Source organism: Salmo salar, chromosome 02 (genome assembly GCF_965601325.2).
Source record: "Salmo salar chromosome 02, fSalSal1, whole genome shotgun sequence".
Lineage (NCBI taxonomy): Eukaryota > Metazoa > Chordata > Actinopteri > Salmoniformes > Salmonidae > Salmo > Salmo salar.
The window spans coordinates 28,608,192-28,631,078 of record NC_138292.1 but is presented as its reverse complement, the minus strand read 5'-3'; the positions used below and the strand labels follow the sequence as shown (position 1 = coordinate 28,631,078).

At 45.5% G+C, this 22,887-nt stretch overlaps 1 protein-coding gene across 2 annotated transcripts; it reads left to right on the top strand.

The window, feature by feature from the left end:
• Nucleotides 1-316: 316 nt before the first annotated feature.
• On the top strand, nt 317-21,800 carry LOC106579429 (centrosomal protein of 162 kDa). 2 transcript variants are annotated; one of them, XM_082961544.1, is made up of 27 exons: nt 317-1,164; nt 1,379-1,538; nt 4,047-4,205; nt 4,399-4,594; nt 4,915-4,991; nt 5,335-5,387; nt 5,793-5,823; nt 7,278-7,400; nt 7,545-7,760; nt 7,977-8,061; nt 8,172-8,391; nt 8,759-9,005; nt 9,717-9,904; nt 10,273-10,452; nt 10,892-11,041; nt 11,670-11,782; nt 11,863-11,962; nt 12,090-12,216; nt 13,331-13,494; nt 13,592-13,690; nt 13,792-14,031; nt 14,615-14,821; nt 16,534-17,027; nt 20,480-20,621; nt 20,739-20,837; nt 21,002-21,136; nt 21,268-21,800. In XM_082961544.1, exons 1-27 carry the CDS (start codon nt 1,105-1,107, stop codon nt 21,490-21,492), a joined length of 4,290 nt encoding a protein of 1,429 aa, XP_082817670.1. In that variant the 5' UTR covers nt 317-1,104; the 3' UTR covers nt 21,493-21,800. The 2 variants fall into 2 exon arrangements, with proteins under 2 accessions (XP_082817670.1, XP_082817668.1); XM_082961542.1 differs by having other exon boundaries at nt 5,335-5,399.
• The last annotated feature ends 1,087 nt before the right edge of the window (nt 21,801-22,887 follow it).

Sequence of the window (22,887 nt, the reverse complement as noted above, 5' to 3'; positions counted from 1 at the left end):
TGATAGCTAACGTTTGCAGGCTAAAGAGACAAAGACAAAACACAATCGAATTTCAAAAATCACTAACTGAAAGATTAAACAGAATTTTCAACAAGTATGATTAACGCTACAGAAATATTATTATATTTATATACTGAGGTAACGATAAAAACGAGGCTAGTACTGTACGGCAAGAATCAGGCTGACAGGAACCTATGTATCGGGTAGAATGTTGAGCGGAAGTGGGCGTTGCTACGTTGTGCAAAATTTCTATTGGTTGAAACTTCAATGTCTGCGTGTGAATGTGTTGCTCATCTATCCTTCAGAAGGAAAACACTCAGATTGACACAGACAGGAAATATGAGACACCATTCCCGGGCTAAATAATAATAACTTTTCTGATGCGTGAATTAATTATGAATGGACGGATTTTAAAAGGAAAATATATATACGAACAATCAGAAGCAGAAGGATAATGGTGATTGGTCATTCCGTAAATGCGTCTCTGAATAGCCAACCAATGGGCTTAGAGGTCTCACCCGGTTGTTGTCGCGGGAACTTTATGGAGCAATGAACACAAAACACTTGTTAGCTGCTACTGTAGCTAACGTTTGCAAATATAACAGTTTGCAAACCAACAGCCATGCATTTGTCGCTAGTTATGCATGCATCCCACTGATTGAATGTTTTGGTGGAGTGCAAATAAGATAGCTAGCTAGAAGACACTTTTGCCAGCTATAGCTAGGTGGCTGACGCTTACTTAACTAAAGCCAGCTAGCTAGCTAGGTGGCTAACGCTAACTAAAGCCAGTTAGCTAATCAGCTTAGCTAGCGAGTTACCATGCTAGCTAGCTACAACCAAATATTTTGTATAACTGCTACAACCGTCAAGGCTAGCTACCTAGCGAAATACACTAACTAAATAAGCAAGATCGACAATATTGTGAAAAGCTACATCCACGTTGGTTGCCTAGGTAACTAGCCTGTTAGAAAGTTAAAGAGGCGTTTGAGTCTTGTTGGATCGCAAACGTCTCACTATTGTTATCCTGCCACTGTTATCCTCCCATTTTTTTCCCCGGCAAGATACAGGTAGCTAGCTAGTTATCTATCATCTTTGACTGGAATCATGGCACATCGACTGACGAAAGATGAGCTTGATGAACAGTTCGAGCAGTTTTTGAAAGAGGTGAGTTTAACGTTACTGCAGACACGATAGCAGCACTATGTCTGCAATTCTGGGTGTTCATAGCTAAAGTTACTCACTAATGACGGCCCTTCTTTATATCCACACCAAAGATACTGATAACCAGCCTTTTCATATGTGTCCATACTACTATGTATTCACTCAACCAACTAGCTAGATGGCTACTTTAACCTAGTCCCCATTGACTTGTATTCAGTCTGTCTCAGATGACTCAGTGGATTTGGGTGGCAGTGCTATGCGCTCCAGTGTTCTGGACAGCCTGGGCAGAGCCTCTCAGAAACCACCCCCAAAGAAGACATCAGCTGCCCCTGTGCCGTGGTGGCAGGAGGAGGACAGCGAAGAGACACCTGGCAGAGGTAAGCAAAGCCAGGGATGTGTAGGTTGATGTGCTTCAGTTCAGTTAGGATTCTCTCTCTCTCTCTCTCTCTCCTCTCTCTCTCTCTCTCTCTCTCTCTCTCTCTCTCCCCCCCGTGTGTGTGCTTGTCATTGGTTCATTCTGTGTATGTTTCTTTGTGCTTGCGTGTTTCATGACATGCTGAAAGGTTATAATATCTTTCGAGGGACACTGTGACTATGTGCTGATTTTTCATCTGCTCTGTAATTCCTGGAACATCTGTTGCATTTAATTTCAGCATCATAACCTGTTCCCTGCTGCTACTCTCCTGATAATTATGGTTTGACTCCTTTCATGAGTTCATCTTTGGTTGGTTTACGTCAGTCGACTTTTCATGACGCATTTGTATATCAGTCTTCTTCTATAGCTGTCTGCCCCCCACCTTCTTCTCTCCTTTCTCTTCCATCTCGTCTTTCTTTTCACCTGTCCCCAGCAGAGGCTGCCAAACGCAGGTTCACTAAACCCAAAAGGCCCCAGCAGCAGGCTGTGGTGAAAACTCAGGAGGATGAGAGTGAGAGCAGCCCAATGAAAAGCCCCCCTCAGGGTATAGGAATCACTCCTGTAACCCCCTAGTTTCTTAGGGCCACCCAATGGCACATTGTCTCCCCATCATTGGTGTTAGTGCAGTGACATGCTGCCAACCTTCACTTTCTCTCATTAGCTTTAGTCCTGCCCTCTGCCCTCTCCTTTGCTATATTTGTTGTTTTTTTGCCTTAGATCTTCCCTTCCTCCAAGCTAACCCTTAAATATTTCTAGCTCACATTTAGTAGTTCTCTCCTTTTGCCCACCTACTCTTTGAAGGTGTCCCTTTCCCTGAGATCCTTTTATTTGTGTGTACAGAACATGATTCCTTTCTCATCTTTATCTACCCTCTTATCTTCCATTGGTTAGCTGTCACAGTGGAAGCCCCCACAAGGCCCACCCCCAAACCTCGCAGCAAAGCTCTGGATAAGCTCAGTCAGCTGGACAAGGTCCATGGAGCCAATCAGGATGCTGCTTCTCACATTGCTGCAGGACTGGAAAATAACAGCCCAGAACACGACTCCTCCCACTCTGCCAGGCAGGGGAGCCCTCCCATGAATGAGAGCTCCCATAATGCATCAGGAGGGATTAGTCCTGAGGGGAGTACCTCTCTCCGCGACACACCAGTGGACAGTCACAGCAGTGATAGTGACTCACAGGGTCTTGAAGATGGTAAAGTCGTAGTAGCTAGATAAGAGACAAATCCCCCAAAACCCTGGTAGACTAGTAGTTAGACTAGTATAGTATAATGATAGTAGCTAGAGACAGATCCAAACCTGGTAGACTAGTAGTTAGACTAGTATTTAGACTAGTACGGTATAATGATAGTAGCTAGAGACAGATCCAAACCTGCTGCCCTGGTAGACTAGAAAGTGGAGGTGAATATTCAACATCAGTGTGACTAGTCTCGTGTTGCCATACTTCCCAGACCTGTATCCACATTACAAAGGTGGAATTCAAGGTTTTTATGACTGAAACCATAATTTTTGTAAAACATACTGTTTACTCTCTGTCTCCTTGTAACTTTTGATATTTATTTTGTTTTCCTCTGCTAATGGAGCGCTGTAAATTAACAAATTAAAAGCATAGCTTTGGAAAAAATAAAGAACTTTCTGAACCTCAAGGGTAGGTGTTATGGTTACTGGTGCTAAATCCGGTCATGTTCTATCAACGCCAGACAATTCAGTGTGTCGAGGAGCGCTATGCTTCAAGCAAACTATTTTACCGTTAGTTTCAGCGCTTCATTTGGGCAAATTTTTTTCACGAGTAAAATTACTCCCAACTGCTTTTACTAGTCTAACTCTGGAGAGCCTGAGATTAGGGCTTGTTTTTTTTTTTTACTATAACCAGTGCTTGTTTTTCATTCTGTAAATGTCACGATGTTCACTCAGTGCTGAAATGGAAAAGTTAAGACATGTTTTGACATGGTGAGAATAACTTAGGAAAATCTTTTTATCTTGACAGCTATTTGTATTGCAAAACCATTTGAATATTTATGAGGATATGGAGCTTTTCTACAGTACCCTCCCTCCAGTAGACTGGCAGCAAGTGGTAGTGGAGCTGAGATCAAAGTTAGCTCTACTGCTCTGTCTTCTCTCTTCTGTGTGTGCTGTTCCCCTCTTAAATGGACCGCATGGCCTTTGAGGGGCTCTGCAGGCCTGTATACCCCAGGATGTCAATCTCCTGCAAATGATAAAACACAGCTAATGAGCTACATTACCATAGTGGAATTTCAAACACGGTCTGGAATATTGTCAGCTTGGTGTCTGTATGGACAGACTCCTTTTTTTTAGCTCTTCAAGTCCTGTGCTGAGCTGTCTGACCACAGTAAGGCCAATACAACAACCACAGGTCCTCTTTCAGTTCAGGAAGTAGCCTAAAGCAAGAGCAATTTCTGTTTCCTGTAATTACCTGAATTGAACAGTCCATTATTTTTGTTGTTTTCCAGGATTGCTGAGATCTGAGAAGACGTTCTGTAAGTCTCTGAGAAGATCCCAGCCCATCCAGGAGGAGGAAGAGGAGCTGCAGCATCAGGGAGTAGAGAGGGGTTTGGAGGAGGAGGGGGCAGAGCCTGTCATCTTCAGCAGAGACAGTCTGGAGCCTGAGGGTGAGTCTGCTCAGGAGGGATGGATAGATACTCTCTCTATGATGTCACCAGATCTAGCTCAATCCATTGCTAACCTGACATCAGGGTAGTGACATGAAAGCAGCTGTACGTGCCAGCTTTAAACTATTTTACTTTAAACTCTTTGAAAGTAGCAATGGTTGAAACATGTCTGTCTGTGATTGTGTCTACCCAGACTCTGTGATGGCATCCGGACCAGGTCAGAATGCTGCAGTGGGTCTTGGTCTGGGCATGGACAGCCTGGAGGAGGAAGAGGAGAAGGCCCGCTTCTTTGCCCACCTGGAGGGAGGTGCGTCCTCCACAATAGACTACTCCAGACTCAACAAAGATCTGGATTCCACCAGCGCCTCCACCACCGCTACCACCCTCAGGTATCTACCACACTCCACGGAGCTAAGGGGGGTGTTGTCTCTACACAATGGTCTCAGGTCGGTTTTGCGTTTCCACTTTCGAGTGGTTAAGGTTAGGACTTTGTGAATACAAGCTGATCCTAGATCTGTAACTAGAGGCATCTTCACTCCGGAGCATGACACTCCAAGTCGCCCCAGGCCTAGCTGTTGCTGCCTTTTGAAGCCACTGCTGGGGTTGTCCCAAGGAGACCCTCAGTGTTGCAGGCAGTGGCTGGGTAAGGTCATTACTGTCACTCCCAGCGTGTGATCTGTGAATGACACTTGTTCTGCTGTTTCTCCAGGAAGGCAGAGGCGGCTGTGGCGGCGGTCGATCAGAGAGAGGAGGAGAGAGCTATGGAGTCTGACCGACTCTCCCCAGGTAGGACAGATGATGCACTCATAGAATTAGGAATTATAATAATCATTTAATAGGATCTCTATGCTCACACTACTCCAGACCCTGCGTGGTTCAATAGGTTTTGTTTTCTTTCAAATACTTTGAAGTTGAGGGGGGTTTGCGCTTTTGGGACGATTCCGTTGGTTCAATTGCAACAGGCAAGCTCAATCAATTGCCGTTAAGGTATTTGAAAGGAAACAAATCCTATTTGAACCCAGGTCTGTTGTCATTTACAGTGGCACTCTGTCAGACAAGTATTTGCACATACCTCATCTGCGTGATTGTAGCTCATGAGTGAATCTGTCATTCTGTCTGCCTGCTGCAGCCTCCCCCCACTACAGCGAGGATGAGGACTTCGAAGATGAGGTCATTGAGGAGGTGAGAAATTGGGTGAGACTAGGTTTTATGCGAGTCTGATTTGAAAATGTTGTCATTTAGTTCTAATAACACTTTGTAAGGGAGTGATTTGAACCAGAGGTTTAAACCCGAACGTTGGTTGTAATTGCATCATGTAGAATTGCCCCATGATGAGTTGTAAGCAGGAGTCGTTTGTGCTGCTCTCATGCTAATCACTTTGGGTTAAAAAAAGCCACCATTTATAAAGGTAATAAGGCATTCAGCAGTTATCCCAGCTCTCTCTCAAGAGGTAGAGTGAGAAGAAGGGGTCTTTAATGGTGGGTGTGCCAAGTCTCTTGTTTGTGATTGGCTGAGTATGTGGTGGGCGACTGACTGCATGGCTCTTTTGTTTTGCTCATCTCGTTTTGTTCTCTCTCTTTCTTTCAGAAGCCTAAAAGGCCTGCCATGCTCACCAAAGGTATTATAAACCAACATCCATTTTTCTTTTCTGGGTCAGAGTGGGTTTTTAATTCAGCACGAGTATGTTTCTCATGTTTTATTAGCCCTATGTACTGCATACACATGGTTTACACCGTCCAACAAAATGTTTACTTGCAGTTATCTTCTCAACAATGCAGCAACAATAATAAAATAGAAAAATACTAACCTAAAGTAAATGGCTCTGTAGAACAGAATTAACATTATAGCATAAGTATAATACAGGAAGGCACAATATAGTCCAGTATTTACATGTGTTTTGGGGCAAGGGCGATTGGGAAGCAAGTCTTTAGTGTGTGTGTTAGTGCTGCACGATATACGAAACTTCGGTACTTTTTCGATACTAGAATTCTTGTTACTTTCGGTACTTCTGTCAAATGTGTCTCACGACGTCTACTGATTGAAAGAGGAAAGTCTGTTTCTATCAGCACAGCCGATGTTCCCTTGTAGCGCGAGAGCACTGTGCCTGCTCCTCTTACTCATTGCTAGCCTGTCCTGAGGAATCACTGCACTTATGCTGCACAGAAGTTAACACTTAAGTAATTTCAATGTTGAAACTGTTAATTACTGTTCACAAAACAATGTCCATTACAGGCTAGAACACTTTGCAATGCAAGAAGATACCGGTAGCTTTCAGCTTTGTAGGCTAATTTTCCTTGCTAGCTTACAGCTGACGCTAACATCAATTCACTACCCTGGTACCTTGTTTGTGATATGAAAATATTGCTTGCTTCAAAGCTGATTCTCCCCAAAAACTTTATTCATTCACGTCGTCTTCCCCACCTCACGTCTCTCCCAGTCAAGATCATTTTTTCTCGAGCCTTATGGAAAGCCTTCTGGGTCTTTGCGTGTCAGAAAAGATACACGTCAAATTTTGACACGCAAAGACCCAAATGCCGTTCCATAGAGCCTCGCACTGAGTGTGTGTGTGTGTGAATGACGTCATGGGTCTTAAAAGAGACAGCCCACACTTTTGTAAAAGAAATGCAAATGTTGTTGATCAGTACAATAAAATAAATCCCAAATGGAAGGGAAACTGTTTTTCATCTGTAGTCCCATGAAATCAGCCAAAACAAGTTCAATAACTCAATACATGCACACACTCTTATTGCTTCGTCTTATTGCTTACCCAGTTTAGTTTTCTGTGACTGGCTAATACGACTTCTTTTTTTGCTGTGGTATCGACTATCGTGATGGTATCGAGCGTTGTGATACTAAACCTTGTATCGTGACAACACTAGTGTGTGTTGTGTACACAGTATACAGTGTCTCTGGTTCCTCTAACAGTACCCCTGTTTCACAGGCATGTGATTTATTCCTGATGAATCGTTTCCTGCCTTTATGACACCGTCCTCTATTCATAAAGTATTGTAACTGACCTACCCCTAAAATCAATATTCTATTTGTCCTGATCACATCATTTCCTGGTGTAAGTGTCCCTCCATGATTCTCTGGACTCGACCGGTGAACTCCTGTCCCCTGGAGAGGACAGTGACACCAGGGAGGAACCAGGGAGGAACCAGGGAGCAGAGGAGTTCATAGAGACGGCACTACCAGGTGAGACTAGACAGACTTTCAGTCAGGTCCTACTGGATGTAGCTATGTACCCCTAGACACTTATGTGGATTAGGCTTCATCTGTGTCAGTTTGGTGGTGACGGATGATGGTGAACTTGGTGGTGTTCCTGTGTGGTCTGTGTAGCCCAGTCGTATGGCCAGAGTGGGGCCAGTGAGATGGAGGCTCTACAGGATGCCTACAGACAGATCAGTGGCTCTCTGGAGGACTCAGACCATCATCACCACCCTTCATCACCAGTCAGGAGGGAGAGGAGGAGGAGCAGTCCTGTTCCTGTCTCTCCCTCTGTACCTGAGCTCTCCAGAGGAACACTACTAGCACCAGTCTCCACCACAGAGTCAGGTTGGTCAGTCTCCACCACTGATATGTCTGTGGTGAACCTGTCAAGTAAATAGAATAGTGTTTCCAATCGTAACTAACTGCAGATCCACACATGTCCATCCTTATTCTGACAAGATGGTACATTTGAAGTTGTAAGATTGTGTTGAGGTGTTACAAATGGACTTGAATGTCTGATTGATTCATGATTGATTGATTAACTTCGATGTGTTTTCTCAGAGCTGCCCACTGCAGAGGAGCTGATGCGTCCCATCCGACCAGACAGCATGGACGACACCAGAGGCTTCACTCTGCAGCCTGCTAGGTGAGTCTACAGCTGTCTGTCACAGGGCTGTAGTAGGGAAGGACAACCGACACTCTCTGGAAGGTACAGAATGGAGTGGATAGACGTTAACATGAGCTGTGTGTTCACAGTGAGACCCAGCTCAGCCCAGAGAAGACTGGCCAGTCCTTATGCCGTAGATCCCGTGAGTCAAGCCCAAGACGCTCAGCAGAGCCAGACACTCCTCCGGCCTCCCCAGGCCCCCGTCCCAGAAGCATCAGAGAGGAGGTACAGAGGCTGATGAGGCAGGATCAGGACAGCTCCTCCCCTGACCTGACCTCCATTAAACCCAGAAACAAGAGAAGCCAGCAGGTAAGGGACGGGAACGGAGCCCTTGTTAATAAGCACTTAACCCTACCATACATAACCACACTGATTCAGGTGTTCACACCTACCTGAACTGTTTCCACATTACATAGCCATTGCTCCGACATTGCTCATCCTAATACTTATATATTTCTTAATTCCATTCTTTTACTTTTAGATTTGTGAATTGTTAGTGACTACTGCACTGTTAGGAACACAATAATTTCTCTACACCCGCAATAACATCTGCTGAATATGTGTATGTGACCAATAACATTTGATTTGCATCAAAGGTGATTATCATTTACAATGTACAATTTACAATGTAGATGGTGACATGATTTGTATATTGACAATATCATATTTCTCATAGGTTCCTGGACGTTCTACGGTAGCTGGTCCCTTCACATCCTCGTTGAGGAAGCCTTATGTTGCCCCTGGCAGTGGTAGAGTGGAGAGTAAACCATCAGCCGGGGCCACCAGGACCTCTGGAACTAGGAAATCCGGTCCTACCAGACCTCAGGCTACAGCCAAGCCCCCCTCTCCTCTAACCCAGAGGAAGCCTCTCAGCCAGGCAACATACCAGAGCCTCAGCCCCCTCCTCTCAGAGAGAGATAAAGGTAGGAGAAAAGGAACTCCTCACACATTGACAACCAAAGCTAGTAGGTGTAGTGTAAATGTGCTTAAAAAATATGTTGTATCAGAGTTAGAACTATATCTAAGTAGTATAGCACAACACTACTACAGTATAATACATAACACTAACATTTCCCACATGTTGCTGTGTGGTTGTACTCCTGATCCAGACTAATGTTGCTGTGTGGTTGTACTCCTGATCCAGACTAATGTTGCTGTGTGGTTGTACTCCTGATCCAGACTAATGTTGCTGTGTGGTTGTACTCCTGATCCAGACTAATGTTGCTGTGTGGTTGTACTCCTGATCCAGACTAATGTTGCTGTGTGGTTGTACTCCTGATCCAGACTAATGTTGCTGTGTGGTTGTACTCCTGATCCAGACTAATGTTGCTGTGTGGTTGTACTCCTGATCCAGACTAATGTTGCTGTGTGGTTGTACTCCTGATCCAGACTAATGTTGCTGTGTGGTTGTACTCCTGATCCAGACTAATGTTGCTGTGTGGTTGTACTCCTGATCCAGACTAATGTTGCTGTGTGGTTGTACTCCTGATCCAGACTAATGTTGCTGTGTGGTTGTACTCCTGATCCAGACTAATGTTGCTGTGTGGTTGTACTCCTGATCCAGACTAATGTTGCTGTGTGGTTGTACTCCTGATCCAGACTAATGTTGCTGTGTGGTTGTACTCCTGATCCAGACTGTGGTGGTCTGAGGGTGAGCAGTGAGCTGGTGGCAGGGGTCCAGTCCTTCGCTGCCTTCCTCCAGCAACAACATCAGATGGAGACGAGAGGTCGCCAGGATACCAGTCACACGGTCTCCTGGGAAACCAAAGGTCAACAGGAAGCCAACCAGACTCAGGAGAATGAGCGTCCATCAGAGAGGAAAGTAAGTCAACATACTGGAGTTGTTTTTCAGTCTGTGGCGCATCAAGTTCGTTCATCAGTGTGCTGCAATTTCTTTTCAGGTGAGTATGATGTTTTTCTCCGTTCACCTGGTCATATGATAGGGGCGTGACTTCTACTTTGTTGAGTTGTCCAACCCAGCTGATTGCTCCTTGCTCTATCATAAGTCTGATTGACTGATTTCAGTTTGGATCTTATGTAGTGTGTGTTCATACCTGGATGAATATAGCAGTCAATTATTGTTGCCTTCTTGGTGCTGAATTTCGCAACATTATGGCCTTCAATATACATTCAAGTGCTAGCAACTATCCATTATAAAAGACTCTAACCATGCGGTTACCCCTCTGTCAGAGTGAGCCCAGGGAGGAGGGCAGGTCTGTGGAGGTGGAGGAGAGCCCCCTAGTGTCCAGGCTGAGACTGCAGCTAGCCCAGAGGGAGAGAGAGCTCCACACCAGAGAGGAAGAGCTACTGCTGCAGCACGACACAGAGCTCAGCTCACTGAGACAGGAGAACTACCTCCTGCAGAGCAAGGTAGAGGGAGACACACACACTTACATTCACATGGACCGTCATGTCTCTAAAGAGCATAGTTCCATCTGTTTGACCACCGACTTCCTGCATCCTTCTATTGTAACAGGAAATAACATGTTCTCGTTGACTGTCGGAACAGTTTAAAACCCCTACGTCAGCACTCCTGTTGCTATGGCACCAGCACTGCTCATTTTATTTAGCTGCTTTGTGTGTCTCAGTTTTGTAATACTGTTATTCAAGCTATTGAATAAAGCAGTTGTGAAGGACCCAGCTGATACAGGAGCAAAATAAAATATTCCATTAAACAATAGCATGTTATCTAAGATATCTCTGCCATTCACTGAAGACCAGTTAAATTAGCTCAAACTGTAGTAGATGCAGACATCACTCGTGTGTTATTTGTGATGTGTACTTGTGAGTCTTGTCCCCTGTGTTTCAGCTGCACAGTACGGAGGAGGCCAACAGCAGGAAGAAGGGCCGGTTGGGTCGTGGTCTGGACGGGCCCTTGGACCCCCTCACTGAGGGCAAACTCAGACTGATAGAGAAAGAGGTGAAGGAACAGGAGACCATCATCCAGGGATACCAGCAGGTCCGTACACACGTCTGTTTGTCTCTGTCTACTCTGTGATTGTTTGGCCATCTCTCTTGGTCTTTTCTCTTCCAGTCTGCGTTTTAAGGAAACAAGACTTAATTGTACTGCATTTGTTCAGCGCCAGGCTGGCGGTGACTCATTGGCTTTGAATCCATCCCAATTACCCAGAGTCTCTGTGACTGCAGAGGTTATATATACAGGCCACTGATCAGGGTAATGGAATTCCTCAGTTCACGGACTTAATTCCAGGAGGGGGTGTGGGTTTGTAGCAGGCAGCACAGTTAGCCTTTTTTCCTCCAGATTGTGACCAGCTTAGAGATGTGACAATAACACTGTCTGATAACCTCTCATAATCACAGTGCCTACAGCCGAGCTCCTAAACTCAGTGGCTACAGTACACACACACACACCACCATGATGGAACTGTAGCAGTTCTTCATTAGGCATGCTGAATGTATTCCCTCATCTCACAGCTTCTAGTCGTTTGATTTGATGTAGGTTAAATGCATAGAACAGGTATTTCTGATCAAACTAATTTACCCAGATGGGTCTATAGTTGAGACACTTAATGTGATTCTCTCTGTCGCTTGCTGTGTGTGTGTGTGTGTGTGGGGGGGTGTAACAGGAGAATGAGAAGTTGTACCTGCAGATGAAGGCTCTTCAGGCTCAGGGTAAACTCAATGAAGAGGCCATGTTCACAGAGAACCAGAGGCTGCTAAACGAACTGGCCCTTACCAAGTGAGTTGACACATACATATGCACAGACACGTACCTATCCACGTCATTGAATGTTAACACTGACGCTTATTTATGCCCAGGGAGCGGATGAGCAACTCGCCGAGGACTGTGGGTAATGTAGTCTGTGTGGCCCATATTCAGCGCATCACACAGCTGCAGGACCAGATGCAGGCAGCACAGGTGAGTGTTCAGTCACGTCACACAATCACCTCTAAAAGGAAGGCCTAGATGTTACTTTGGAGATGAAACAATCAACTCATCTTAAAGGGGAAGGACCAGTCTCACCTTTGACCGTGTGTGTGTGCAGAGGACTGAAGAGAGACTGGTGGAGGAGACCCACAGGCTGAAGCAGGAGAAACAGGCCCTGGAGGTGGACCTTCAAATGATGAGGAAAGAGAGAGACCTGGCCAAAGCGCAGGTCGTCTACACCTCAGGTTAGTGTGTGAGAGACCTGGCCAAAGCGCAGGTCGTCTACACCTCAGGTTAGTGTGTGAGAGACCTGGCCAAAGCGCAGGTCGTCAACACCTCAGGTTAGTGTGTGAGAGACCTGGCCAAAGCGCAGGTCGTCTACACCTCAGGTTAGTGTGTGAGAGACCTGGCCAAAGCGCAGGTCGTCAACACCTCAGGTTAGTGTGAGAGAGACCTGGCCAAAGCGCAGGTCGTCAACACCTCAGGTTAGTGTGTGAGAGACCTGGCCAAAGCGCAGGTCGTCTACACCTCAGGTTAGTGTGTGAGAGACCTGGCCAAAGCGCAGGTCGTCTACACCTCAGGTTAGTGTGTGAGAGACCTGGCCAAAGCGCAGGTCGTCTACACCTCAGGTTAGTGTGTGAGAGACCTGGCCAAAGCGCAGGTCGTCTACACCTCAGGTTAGTGTGTGAGAGACCTGGCCAAAGCGCAGGTCGTCTACACCTCAGGTTAGTGTGAGAGAGACCTGGCCAAAGCGCAGGTCGTCAACACCTCAGGTTAGTGTGAGAGAGACCTGGCCAAAGCGCAGGTCGTCTACACCTCAGGTTAGTGTGTGAGAGACCTGGCCAAAGCGCAGGTCGTCAACACCTCAGGTTAGTGTGAGAGACACCTGGCCAAAGCGCAGGTCGTCAACACCTCAGGTTAGTGTGAGAGAGACCTGGCCAAAGTGCAGGTCGTCTACACCTCAGGTTAGTGTGTGAGAGACCTGGCCAAAGCGCAGGTCGTCTACACCTCAGGTTAGTGTGTGAGAGACCTGGCCAAAGCGCAGGTCGTCTACACCTCAGGTTAGTGTGTGAGAGACCTGGCCAAAGCGCAGGTCGTCAACACCTCAGGTTGGTGTGTGAGAGACCTGGCCAAAGCGCAGGTCGTCTACACCTCAGGTTAGTGTGTGAGAGACCTGGAGGCTTGACTGTGGAATCAAACCTCTTGTTTCTACTCCCAAAGGACAATGTTCCCTGTTTCAAATCCAGTGACTTTTACAGATGTGTGGTTTAAACCTCCGTTAAAACATCCCATTGTTGTGGTTGACAGTCAAGTGGAGCTCTGTGACATGCTGTGGTCTATTGTCCTTGTCTCTGCCAGGGGATAAGAGCTTTGAGCTGCAGGTGGCAGAGGACAGGCATAAGGAGGAGGTGTGTGTTCTGAAGAAGAGGCTCCAGTGGTATGCTGAGAACCAGGAACTGCTGGACAGAGACTCTGCCAGACTGAGGGCTGCCACCGCAGACACACACAAACTCACAGAGCAGGTAGGACCCAACTCGACCTTATTTGAGAGTGTGTATTGTATTACTGTCATTTCCTGTAGGTCAGTATTTTGAAGGAAACGTTTGTTCCTCCAATCAGGTGGAAAAGCTGAAGATGGAGGTGGGGAAGAGAGCCAATCAGAGTAAGACTAAAGAGAGAGCTGGAGACGCTAAGAGGATACAGGACCTAGAACGACAGGTGAGTCAGTTGAGAAATATTTACTGTGTGTGTGCATGTATCCCTGATAGTGGCATACCTCTCATGACTCATGCCATATTTCTGTTCCCCCTCTCTCCCAGGTGAAGGAGATGGAGAAGATTCTCAGACAGAGGAACCCTAACTCCCTCCCAGCGCTCATCTACGCTGCAGCCAACGCACCTGCAGTGGATGAGGATGGAGGGGGCAAGAGCTCCCCGCCCACTCAGACCAGGGCCCTATTGGAGCGGCGCATCCAGAGGCTGGAGGCGGAGCTAGAGAGCCGTGACGACGAGGCCAAACGCAGCCTCCGAGCCATGGAACAGCAGTACCAGCGGATTAAGGTCTGTTCATACTCTCAGCTGAGTGGCACTGAGTGCTGTACTCATGTTACCATTCCCTGTCACTAGGCCTCACAGTCCTGTACCAATTAGCACTACACATACTTACAGCGACTTACTCTGACATACATGGCCTTGCTGTAAACACAACAGCTTCAAACTGGGTCTTAGAACTACCTGAAATGTTCATCCTCAACACAAAACACTCAATGTCCTCTCTCACACAAAGGAAAGATAAGAACAGGGTGAGGGGTCCTCGCTGTTCACCCTGTTCTCTTCATGTCTTTTTAGAGAGGGGTCAGAGGGCAAGTTCCAACAGCCTTGTACAACACAACACTTGAATAGACAGTTCTGTTTGAAGCTCACGGTGGAGACGTTGAGGATGTCAGTGATTCCTCCTCTGTACAATATTTGTTATCCTTTCCAAATGTATGTCATTAGTCTTAATGTAATGTTTCATTAGACCAACACTGCCCTGGGGGGGAAAAGGCTTTTTCTCAGGAAATGTGTTAAGACCAATAAATTGTATCAATGGAAATAAATCCCCTAAATATAAAAGTAGACTAATTTTACTGTGTGTCTGTAGCTCCAGTATGAGCAGCAGATCAGTGATCTGGAGCAGCGGTTAAGCCAGAAACACCCGGTCCAGACCGGGTCTCCTGGGGTCTGGCAGGCCCAGGTCTGCTCCCTGCAGCAGGAACTGGAGCTCCTGAAGGAGAACCATCAGAGTCGAGAGAGAAGCCTACAGGCTGAGGTCCACTCCCTACAGGAGCAGCTCACACAACAGGCACAGGTAGGCCTGCCTCTCTCTTGTCTACTTAGCCCACCTAAGAGGAAGTAAGTCTTAATAATTAATCCTGGATAAATGTTTTACATGTACAGTCATGGCCAAAAGTTTTGAATGACACAAATATTAATTTCCACAAAGTTTGCTGCTTCAGTGTCTTTAGATATTTTTGTCAGATGTTACTATGGAATACTGAAGTATAATTATAAGCATTTCATAAGTGTCAAAGGCTTTTATTGACAATTACATGAAGTTGATGCAAAGTGTCAATATTTGCAGTGTTGACCATTCTTTTTCAAGACCTCTGCAATCTGCCCTGGCAATCCGCCCTGGCATGCTGTCAATTAACTTCTGGGCCACATCCTGACTGATGGCAGCCCATTCTTGCATAGTCAATGCTTGGAGAATTTGTGGGGTTTTGTTTGTCCACCCGCCTCTTGAGGATTGACCACAAGTTCTCAATGGGATTAAGGTCTGGGGAGTTTCCTGGCCATGGACCCAAAATATCGATGTTTTGTTCCCCGAGCCACTTAGTTATCACTTTTACCTTATGGCAAGGTGCTCCATCATGCTGGAAAAGGCATTGTTCGTCACCAAACTGTTCCTGGATGGTTGGGAGAAGTTGCTCTCGGAGGATGTGTTGTTACCATTCTTTACTCATGGCTGTGTTCTTAGGCAAAATTGTGAGTGAGCCCCACTCCCTTGGCTGAGAAGCAACCCCACACATGAATGGTCTCAGGATGCTTTACTGTTGGCATGACACAGGACTGATGGTAGCGCTCACCTTGTCTTCTCAGGACAAGCTTTTTTCCGGATGCCCCAAACAATCGGAAAGGAGATTCATCAGAGAAAATGACCTTACCCCAGTCCTCAGCAGTCAAATCCCTGTACCTTTTGCAGAATATCAGTCTGTCCTTGATGTTTTTCCTGGAGAGAAGTGGCTTCTTTGCTGCCCTTCTTGACACCAGGCCATCCTCCAAAAGTCTTCGCCTCATTGTGTGTGCAGATGCACTCACACCTGCCTGCTGCCATTCCTGAGCAAGCTCTGTACTGGTGGTGCCCCGATCCCGCAGCTGAATCAACTTTAGGAGATGGTCCTGGCGCTTGCTGGACTTTCTTGGGCGCTCTGAAGCCTTCTTCACAACAATTGAACCGCTCTCCTTGAATTTCTTGATGATCCGATAAATGGTTGATTTAGGTGCAATGTTACTGGCAGCAATATCCTTGCCTGTGAAGCCCTTTTTGTGCAAAGCAATGATGACGGCACGTGTTTCCTAGCAGGTAACCATGGTTGACAGAGGAAGAACAATGATTCCAAGCACCACCCTCCTTTTGAAGCTTCCAGTCTGTTATTCGAACTAAATCAGCATGACAGAATTATCTCCAACCTTGTCCTCATCAACACTCACACCTGTGTTAACGAGAGAATCACTGACATGATGGCAGCTGGTCCTTTTGTGGCAGGGCTGAAATGCAGTGGAAATGTTTTTTGAAGATTCAGTTAATTTGTATGGCAAAGAGGGACTTTGCAATTAATTGCAATTCATCTGATCACTCTTCATAACATTCTGGAGTATATGCAAATTGCCATCATACAAACTGAGGCAGCAGACTTTGTGAAAATTTATATTTGTGTCATTCTCAAAACTTTTGACCACGACTGTATGTAATGTTACCTGGAGCAGGTGTATTTTATTTAAATAAATTCAATCCATCAGTCTACCACCGAGCCAGAGAGAGCCCCCCAACGCAGCCCGTCTCGTCACCAGCGCCAAGCAGAGACGGCCCTGGGGGTCCGGATAGAGAGACTCAACCAGGAGCTGTCAGCCAAGACCCGCAGCGTCCAGGAGCTGAGCCGCACCGTAGAGAGACTCCAGAGGGAGAGGAAGACCATGCTGTGTGGCCCTGGCTCCAGATCAGAGGGCCGTGTTGGGCCTGGGGAGGCCAGGCGGCAGGCGGCTGGATCCAAAGGACCCATGGTGGTGGCTACCCCAGGGGAGAGCGGAGGCACGGTGGGAGAGATCGCAACGTTCCCTCCCACTCAGGATGAGAAGGACTACCAGCCCACAGCGTTCTCTGGGAGCCACATCTCAGAGGTGCTGCAGGTGAGCGAGGGGTTAAGGCTGCGTTTGGAGCAGCTGGAGCTGCAGAGGGACAAGGAGAGGGTGGTACTGCAGGCTGCAGCCGCCCAGGCCCAGGCCGAGCTTCGCAGGTATGTAGACACGCACACACACACATACTCATTTTGAATGCTTTATTTAGACCCACAATAAAAACTTTCAGTACAAAGGACTCCAGTAGTTCAGTGGTTGTACAGGTGCCTGACTCATTGGTAGAATGTTGTTCATTGATGGAGCTTCTATAAGGCTTTGTGTACAAACAGTTTCCTCCATACAGACATACTGGAATATTCCTGCGCATACTGGAATATTCCTGTGCTCGTTGAGCTTGTAATATGAAGAAATAAAACATTTTAAGCTAAACGGTCTGATCTGTTTCATCAGCCTTATTGCTTTTTAAATTGTATGTGCAGCGGTTGTATTTATTTTGTATCTATCGTCCCAGAGTCTGTTTTGAAAACATTTTTTTATTGACCCAGAGTCTGTTTTGAAGACATTTTTTTAGGGAGGATGGGATGCCCTTAATTTCAAGCCCTGGAGGGAATTATTTTATAAAGGCATAGAAAGAATTTGGTTGTAATTGTAATGTTGTGATATTTTATAAACTACCAAGAGTGGCCAATCATCCTCCAGGAGAGCATTTAAAGGGGCAGTGTTGTATTTTGAGACAGGCTTTAAGATGCAAAGAATAAGTGTAGCTTACATTTCTGTCTGATACTCTATGGTAAAAAAAGATAGTAATGCATTTTATGTTAAGTCAAAGGGTGTTAAGGAAGAAAATTGGGGAGACAAGTAAAAAAATCTGTCCCACTTGTCCAAAGGACAAATGGCTAAAAAAGTTCATGTCAAGCCCTGCACCTAATTAGCTGTTTTTCTCTGGCAGCCCTGCTGCAAACTGCAGCCCACACTAATGCAATTGTCCGAGACCACCAAAAATAAACTCCCAAAAATGGCTCTCTGATCCGAGGCTCGTGGTAATTTATAACTGAACCCTAAATATATAATTGCAACACACTCATGCACTCAGAGAGATGTCAACATTATTCTCAATCCCAAATAGACCCAAAATCCCTACATCCTAGGCACGCATTTGATACATGCTTTTGATGCCATCCCATTCATCCAGCCATTACATTGAAATAGTCCTCCGATTTTTAAAGTCACACCAGCCTCCACTGGTTGTAATATGCGACATGTTTACGACCACCGGGGTCCAGGGGCCTCATGTATAAACATTGCGTTAATTTCGCACTAAATATTTGCGTAAGCCATTTCTGAAAAGAATGCGTACATATACAAATATTGAGATTCATGATCTTGGCATACACCATACATACACACATGCTTCCCAATAGAAATCAGACCAATCCTAAAACTGAACGCGTCGTGAACAAGCATTAAAACTCCGCCTGGAAACTGCCAATCATTCACCTATTATGGTGACAATAACACCCTTATTGTTCCAGTTCATTTGGAACTGTTGGAATTAGCCCAAAGCGGTTTCTAATAGAAATGGCAAATGTGATCAAATGTTTTTGCATCTTATTATACTTTGCTGTTTTTTTTTTTCATGAATAAGAGTGTCATCCCTTATTTGCATAAAATACTACTTGCCTCCTTGCAATGCATTACTTCAACCACTAGAAATTGTGTGTACGCATGGTCTGAAGTTTACGAGTAGGTAAGCACGTTCTCACGTCAACTTTTATTTTGTAAATGACAACTTTTGTCGGAATGCATGTTTTGTGGTTTATTTTGTACGTAGGTAATGTTGTAAATAAGGCCACTGGTGTGCTGACCACCAGAGGATTAGGGTTAGATGATATGTGATGGTGTAACATGTTTCTACCGATCCTGCAGGGTCCAGAGCCCTATACTACATACTTGGTTTGAGGAGTTAGTGAGGTGACTCAGGATAACCTGTACTATGAAAGTGGCTCCCCTTTTAGCCAGGTACATTTCTAACTAACCTGCTCCAACGCATGCTAACTCATGGCTGACTCCATTTATCCTGAATTAAATGTCTGAGCCATGAGTTGAGGATCAATTCATTCAGATTCCCAACCTCTCGCAAACATTACGTCATCCCCTACGTTTGAGGAAGACGACTGATTAATAAAATATTTAATCAATGTTTTTTTGTGTTTTAAAATGCTTCACATTACACATTTAGTAATGACAGAATGCATTTGAAACTTCATGCACAGTAAAATGTTGGTAAATACAATGATTTTATCAATAGGAGTGGGGGGGAAAGGTGCTCATGCATTGATAAGCACACCAAAGACAGCATTAATGATAAGTAATCAAATAAAGACGGCACTTCTAATCACCCCAAAAGTACCTAAAACCGCTCTGGTCAAAAGCAGCGCACATTAAAGGGAATAGGTTGCCATTCGGAACGCAGACAGCGTCCCTGGCCATCTGGTGTTGGCAGCACCTTGTACCAACATCTGTATGCGTCAACAGACAGGACAAACCGATTTACATACTAATCACAGGTAATCTCAATAAAGGAGGATAATTGCTTCCGCGGGCCGCAAAATTAGCATTACACAAGCTGAATTAAATGTAAAATGATTTTAAAATGAAAAGCTTGGTATACACTGTGCTCTGTTGACATTTTAGAGAGAAGCTTGATTTTGTGAGAAATCTGAACAGGATTTTCGAATTTGAATATGAAAAGCCTTTACTAAGACATGAAAATACTACATGTCATGTCTCAATCTATACCGGTCTTACCTCTATTGTTTGATGTCCTGTGGATTTGATAAAAAAAAGATGAGTTCAACGGGAAAGTGTGTGCGTGTTTGTAGGTCGTAGTGAAAATACAAAACCCGTTGTGTTAAATGGGGAAGGCAGCAGAGGTTTAGTAGCAGCTTGGCCTGACTGTTTCATGACCTCACCATATGAATGATAATCAGCGTCACTAAAATACACAGTCGACCAAGCCATTATTGACATCGAAACGTGAACCTGAACTGATCATTTGGGTGGTTTTTGTTGTTTTGGGTACCTGTTTGTGGTTGTTTTGGGTACCTGTTTGTGGTTGTTTTGGGTACCTGTTTGTGGTTGTTTTGGGTACCTGTTTGTGGTTGTTTTGGGTACCTGTTTGTGGTTGTTTTGGGTACCTGTTTGTGGTTTGGTCTGACTGCATGTTTGTGGTAATTAGTAGCACCATTCTAAAAGCCTGTTTTACACCATATCCTGATTAATTTTGTTTCATTTTGATCTCGGCGTAAATGAAAAATGTGGCACTGACTCGCCCATGGATTGATATTTCAGCATTGTCTCAATGAAGAGTTCAGCGTTTGGCTAGCCACGTGCAACATGCACACAGTTACAAGCCTGCTAGAGTTGGTGGCAGGCGGACGAGCAATATCCGTCATACGGATGAAGCCTGAGCTGGAATGTGAAACTAACTGAAGATTGGCTAGCTTTAGAAAACATTGAGTAAATCTAGCTAACATCGTAGCTACCCCTCTGGAGCGCTGGGTTAGAGGATGCTATATGATTTATGGTGGTGTATCTACCTGTCCTGCAGGGTACAGCAGCATTCAGCAGAGCAGGTGTCCTCTCTCAGGGCTGACCATCAGAGGGAGCTGGAGCGCCTGCTTACCGGCCACGCCCTTGCCCACTCCTCCTCTAAAGTGGCCGAACTGACCAATCAGGTGACTGCGCAGGAGGTAAAGGCTCACAATGGACCAATCACATGTCAACTGAAAGTTATTGGTATTGAGTTATTAGTGTTCCAGGTATAACGTATCAACTGGATAAATGGGTTTGTTTTTATGAACCTTCAGATCATGGTGCAGCATTTGCGAGACCAGGTGAAGGAACTGCAGGGGACCAAAGATGCTCTGGCTGTGTCCAAGCTGAGGGAGGACACCCTACAGAACCAGGTACTTGGGATTCAGATCACATTTATCGTCCTCAACGTCATCAACACACTAGTGTTGTCACAATACTCATTATCACAGTACTTGAAGTGTCATAGCAAGGAAACAACACAAGGTGACTGTTTCCCGGGAAAAGCACAACATTAATGCTTGTTTCATCTCTTTAGCTGACAAGGCTGTTGGAGGAGCTGAAGCAGGCCAAGGAGTGCCACAGCCCAGAGCTCCGACACTTCACTAGCCTGGAGAGAAAGATCCACAGCATGGAGCTACGACACACTCAGAGGGAGAAAGAGCTCCAGCAGGTGAACACACACACACACACACACACGAAGAAAGAGCAGCTGCAGGTAAATCCACCCACAGAAAGAACACTGAATAACACACAATGACCAAACACTGAACATTAACACATGCCCACGGTGCCATCCTGCAGGTGATAGGTCAAACTCGGCTGGTGGTGGAGGCTGAGCAGCAGTCTGAGGTGGAGCGTTGGAGGAGGCTGGCTCAGGAGAAGACCCGGGAGCTGGAGGTCTTCCGTCTGGAACTGGACTCTATCCTGGACGTCTTGAGAGAACTTCAGAGACAGGGAGTGGTTATCCCTGCTCCGGACCGGGCTTCAGCTGGAGGACCTGAAACATGGGACATGGGCTCATTCTAATTACTTACAAATCTGTCCTCACCTTGTCTGATCTGAAAGAATTGACCAGGCGAAAGCCAGCCTAATGATGAGCTTCCACTATTTAAGCATTTTTTTTTTTTGTTCAGTGCTGATAAAGGGGAGGAGAGGGTGGATTTGTAAGCAATTGAGAGCCAACTCACACACCCTTTAGGAGGAACCCATCATTGTGCTGAACAATCAGGTTATTTATTTTTGTAGATTTGTATTTTTATACTTGATCATTTGGAATTTATTTTAAGTTATTCAATGTGTGTTAGAAAAATAAAGGACCTTTTGTATATATTTTTTTCCTGTGTGTGTTTGAATTTGTAACAAGATGAAACATCTCAAAGGTGACTAACAAATTATTCAAAATCACACTTTGGTGGTGCCCAAGAAAGTCCAGCAAGCGCCAGGACCATCTCCTAAAGTTGATTCAGCTGCGGGATCGGGGCACCACCAGTACAGAGCTTGCTCAGGAATGGCATCAGGCAGGTGTGAGTGCATCTGCACACACAGTGAGACGAAGACTTTTTGGAGGATGGCCTGGTGTCAAGAAGGGCAGCAAAGAAGCCACTTCTCTCCAGGAAAAACATCAGGGACAGACTGATATTCTGCAAAAGGTACAGGGATTGGACTGCTGAGGACTGGGGTAAAGGCCTTTTCTCTGATGAATCCCCTTTCCGATTGGGGCATCCGGAAAAAAGCTTGTCCGGAGAAGACAAGGTGAGCGCTACCATCAGTCCTGTGTCGTGCCAACAGTAAAGCATCCTGAGACCATTCATGTGTGGGGTTGCTTCTCAGCCAAGGGAGTGAGCTCACTCACAATTTTGCTTAAGAACACAGCCATGAATAAAGAATGGTACAAACACATCCTCCGAGAGCAACTTCTCCCAGTTTGGTGACGAACAATGCCTTTTCCAGCATGATGGAGCACCTTGCCATAAGGCAAAAGTGATAACTAAGTGGCTCGGGGAACAAAACATCAATATTTTGGGTCCATGGCCAGGAAACTCCCCAGACCTTAATCCCATTAAGGTCTGGGGAGGAGGGTGGACAAACAAAACTCCAAGCATTGATTATACAAGAATGGGCTGCCATCAGTCAGGATGTGGCCCAGAAGTTAATTGACAGCATGCCAGGGTGGATTTCAGAGGTCTTGAAAAAGAATGGTGAACACTGCAAATATTGACTCTTTGCATCAACTTCATGTAATTGTCAATAAAATCCTCTGACACTTATGAAATGCTTGTATTTATACTTCAGTATTCCATCTGACAAAAATATCTAAAGACACTGAAGCAGCAAACTTTGTGGAAATTAATATTTGTGTCATTCTCAAAACTTTTGGCCACGACTGTACCGATCCTGCACAGGTGGTGTTACACGTGGTCT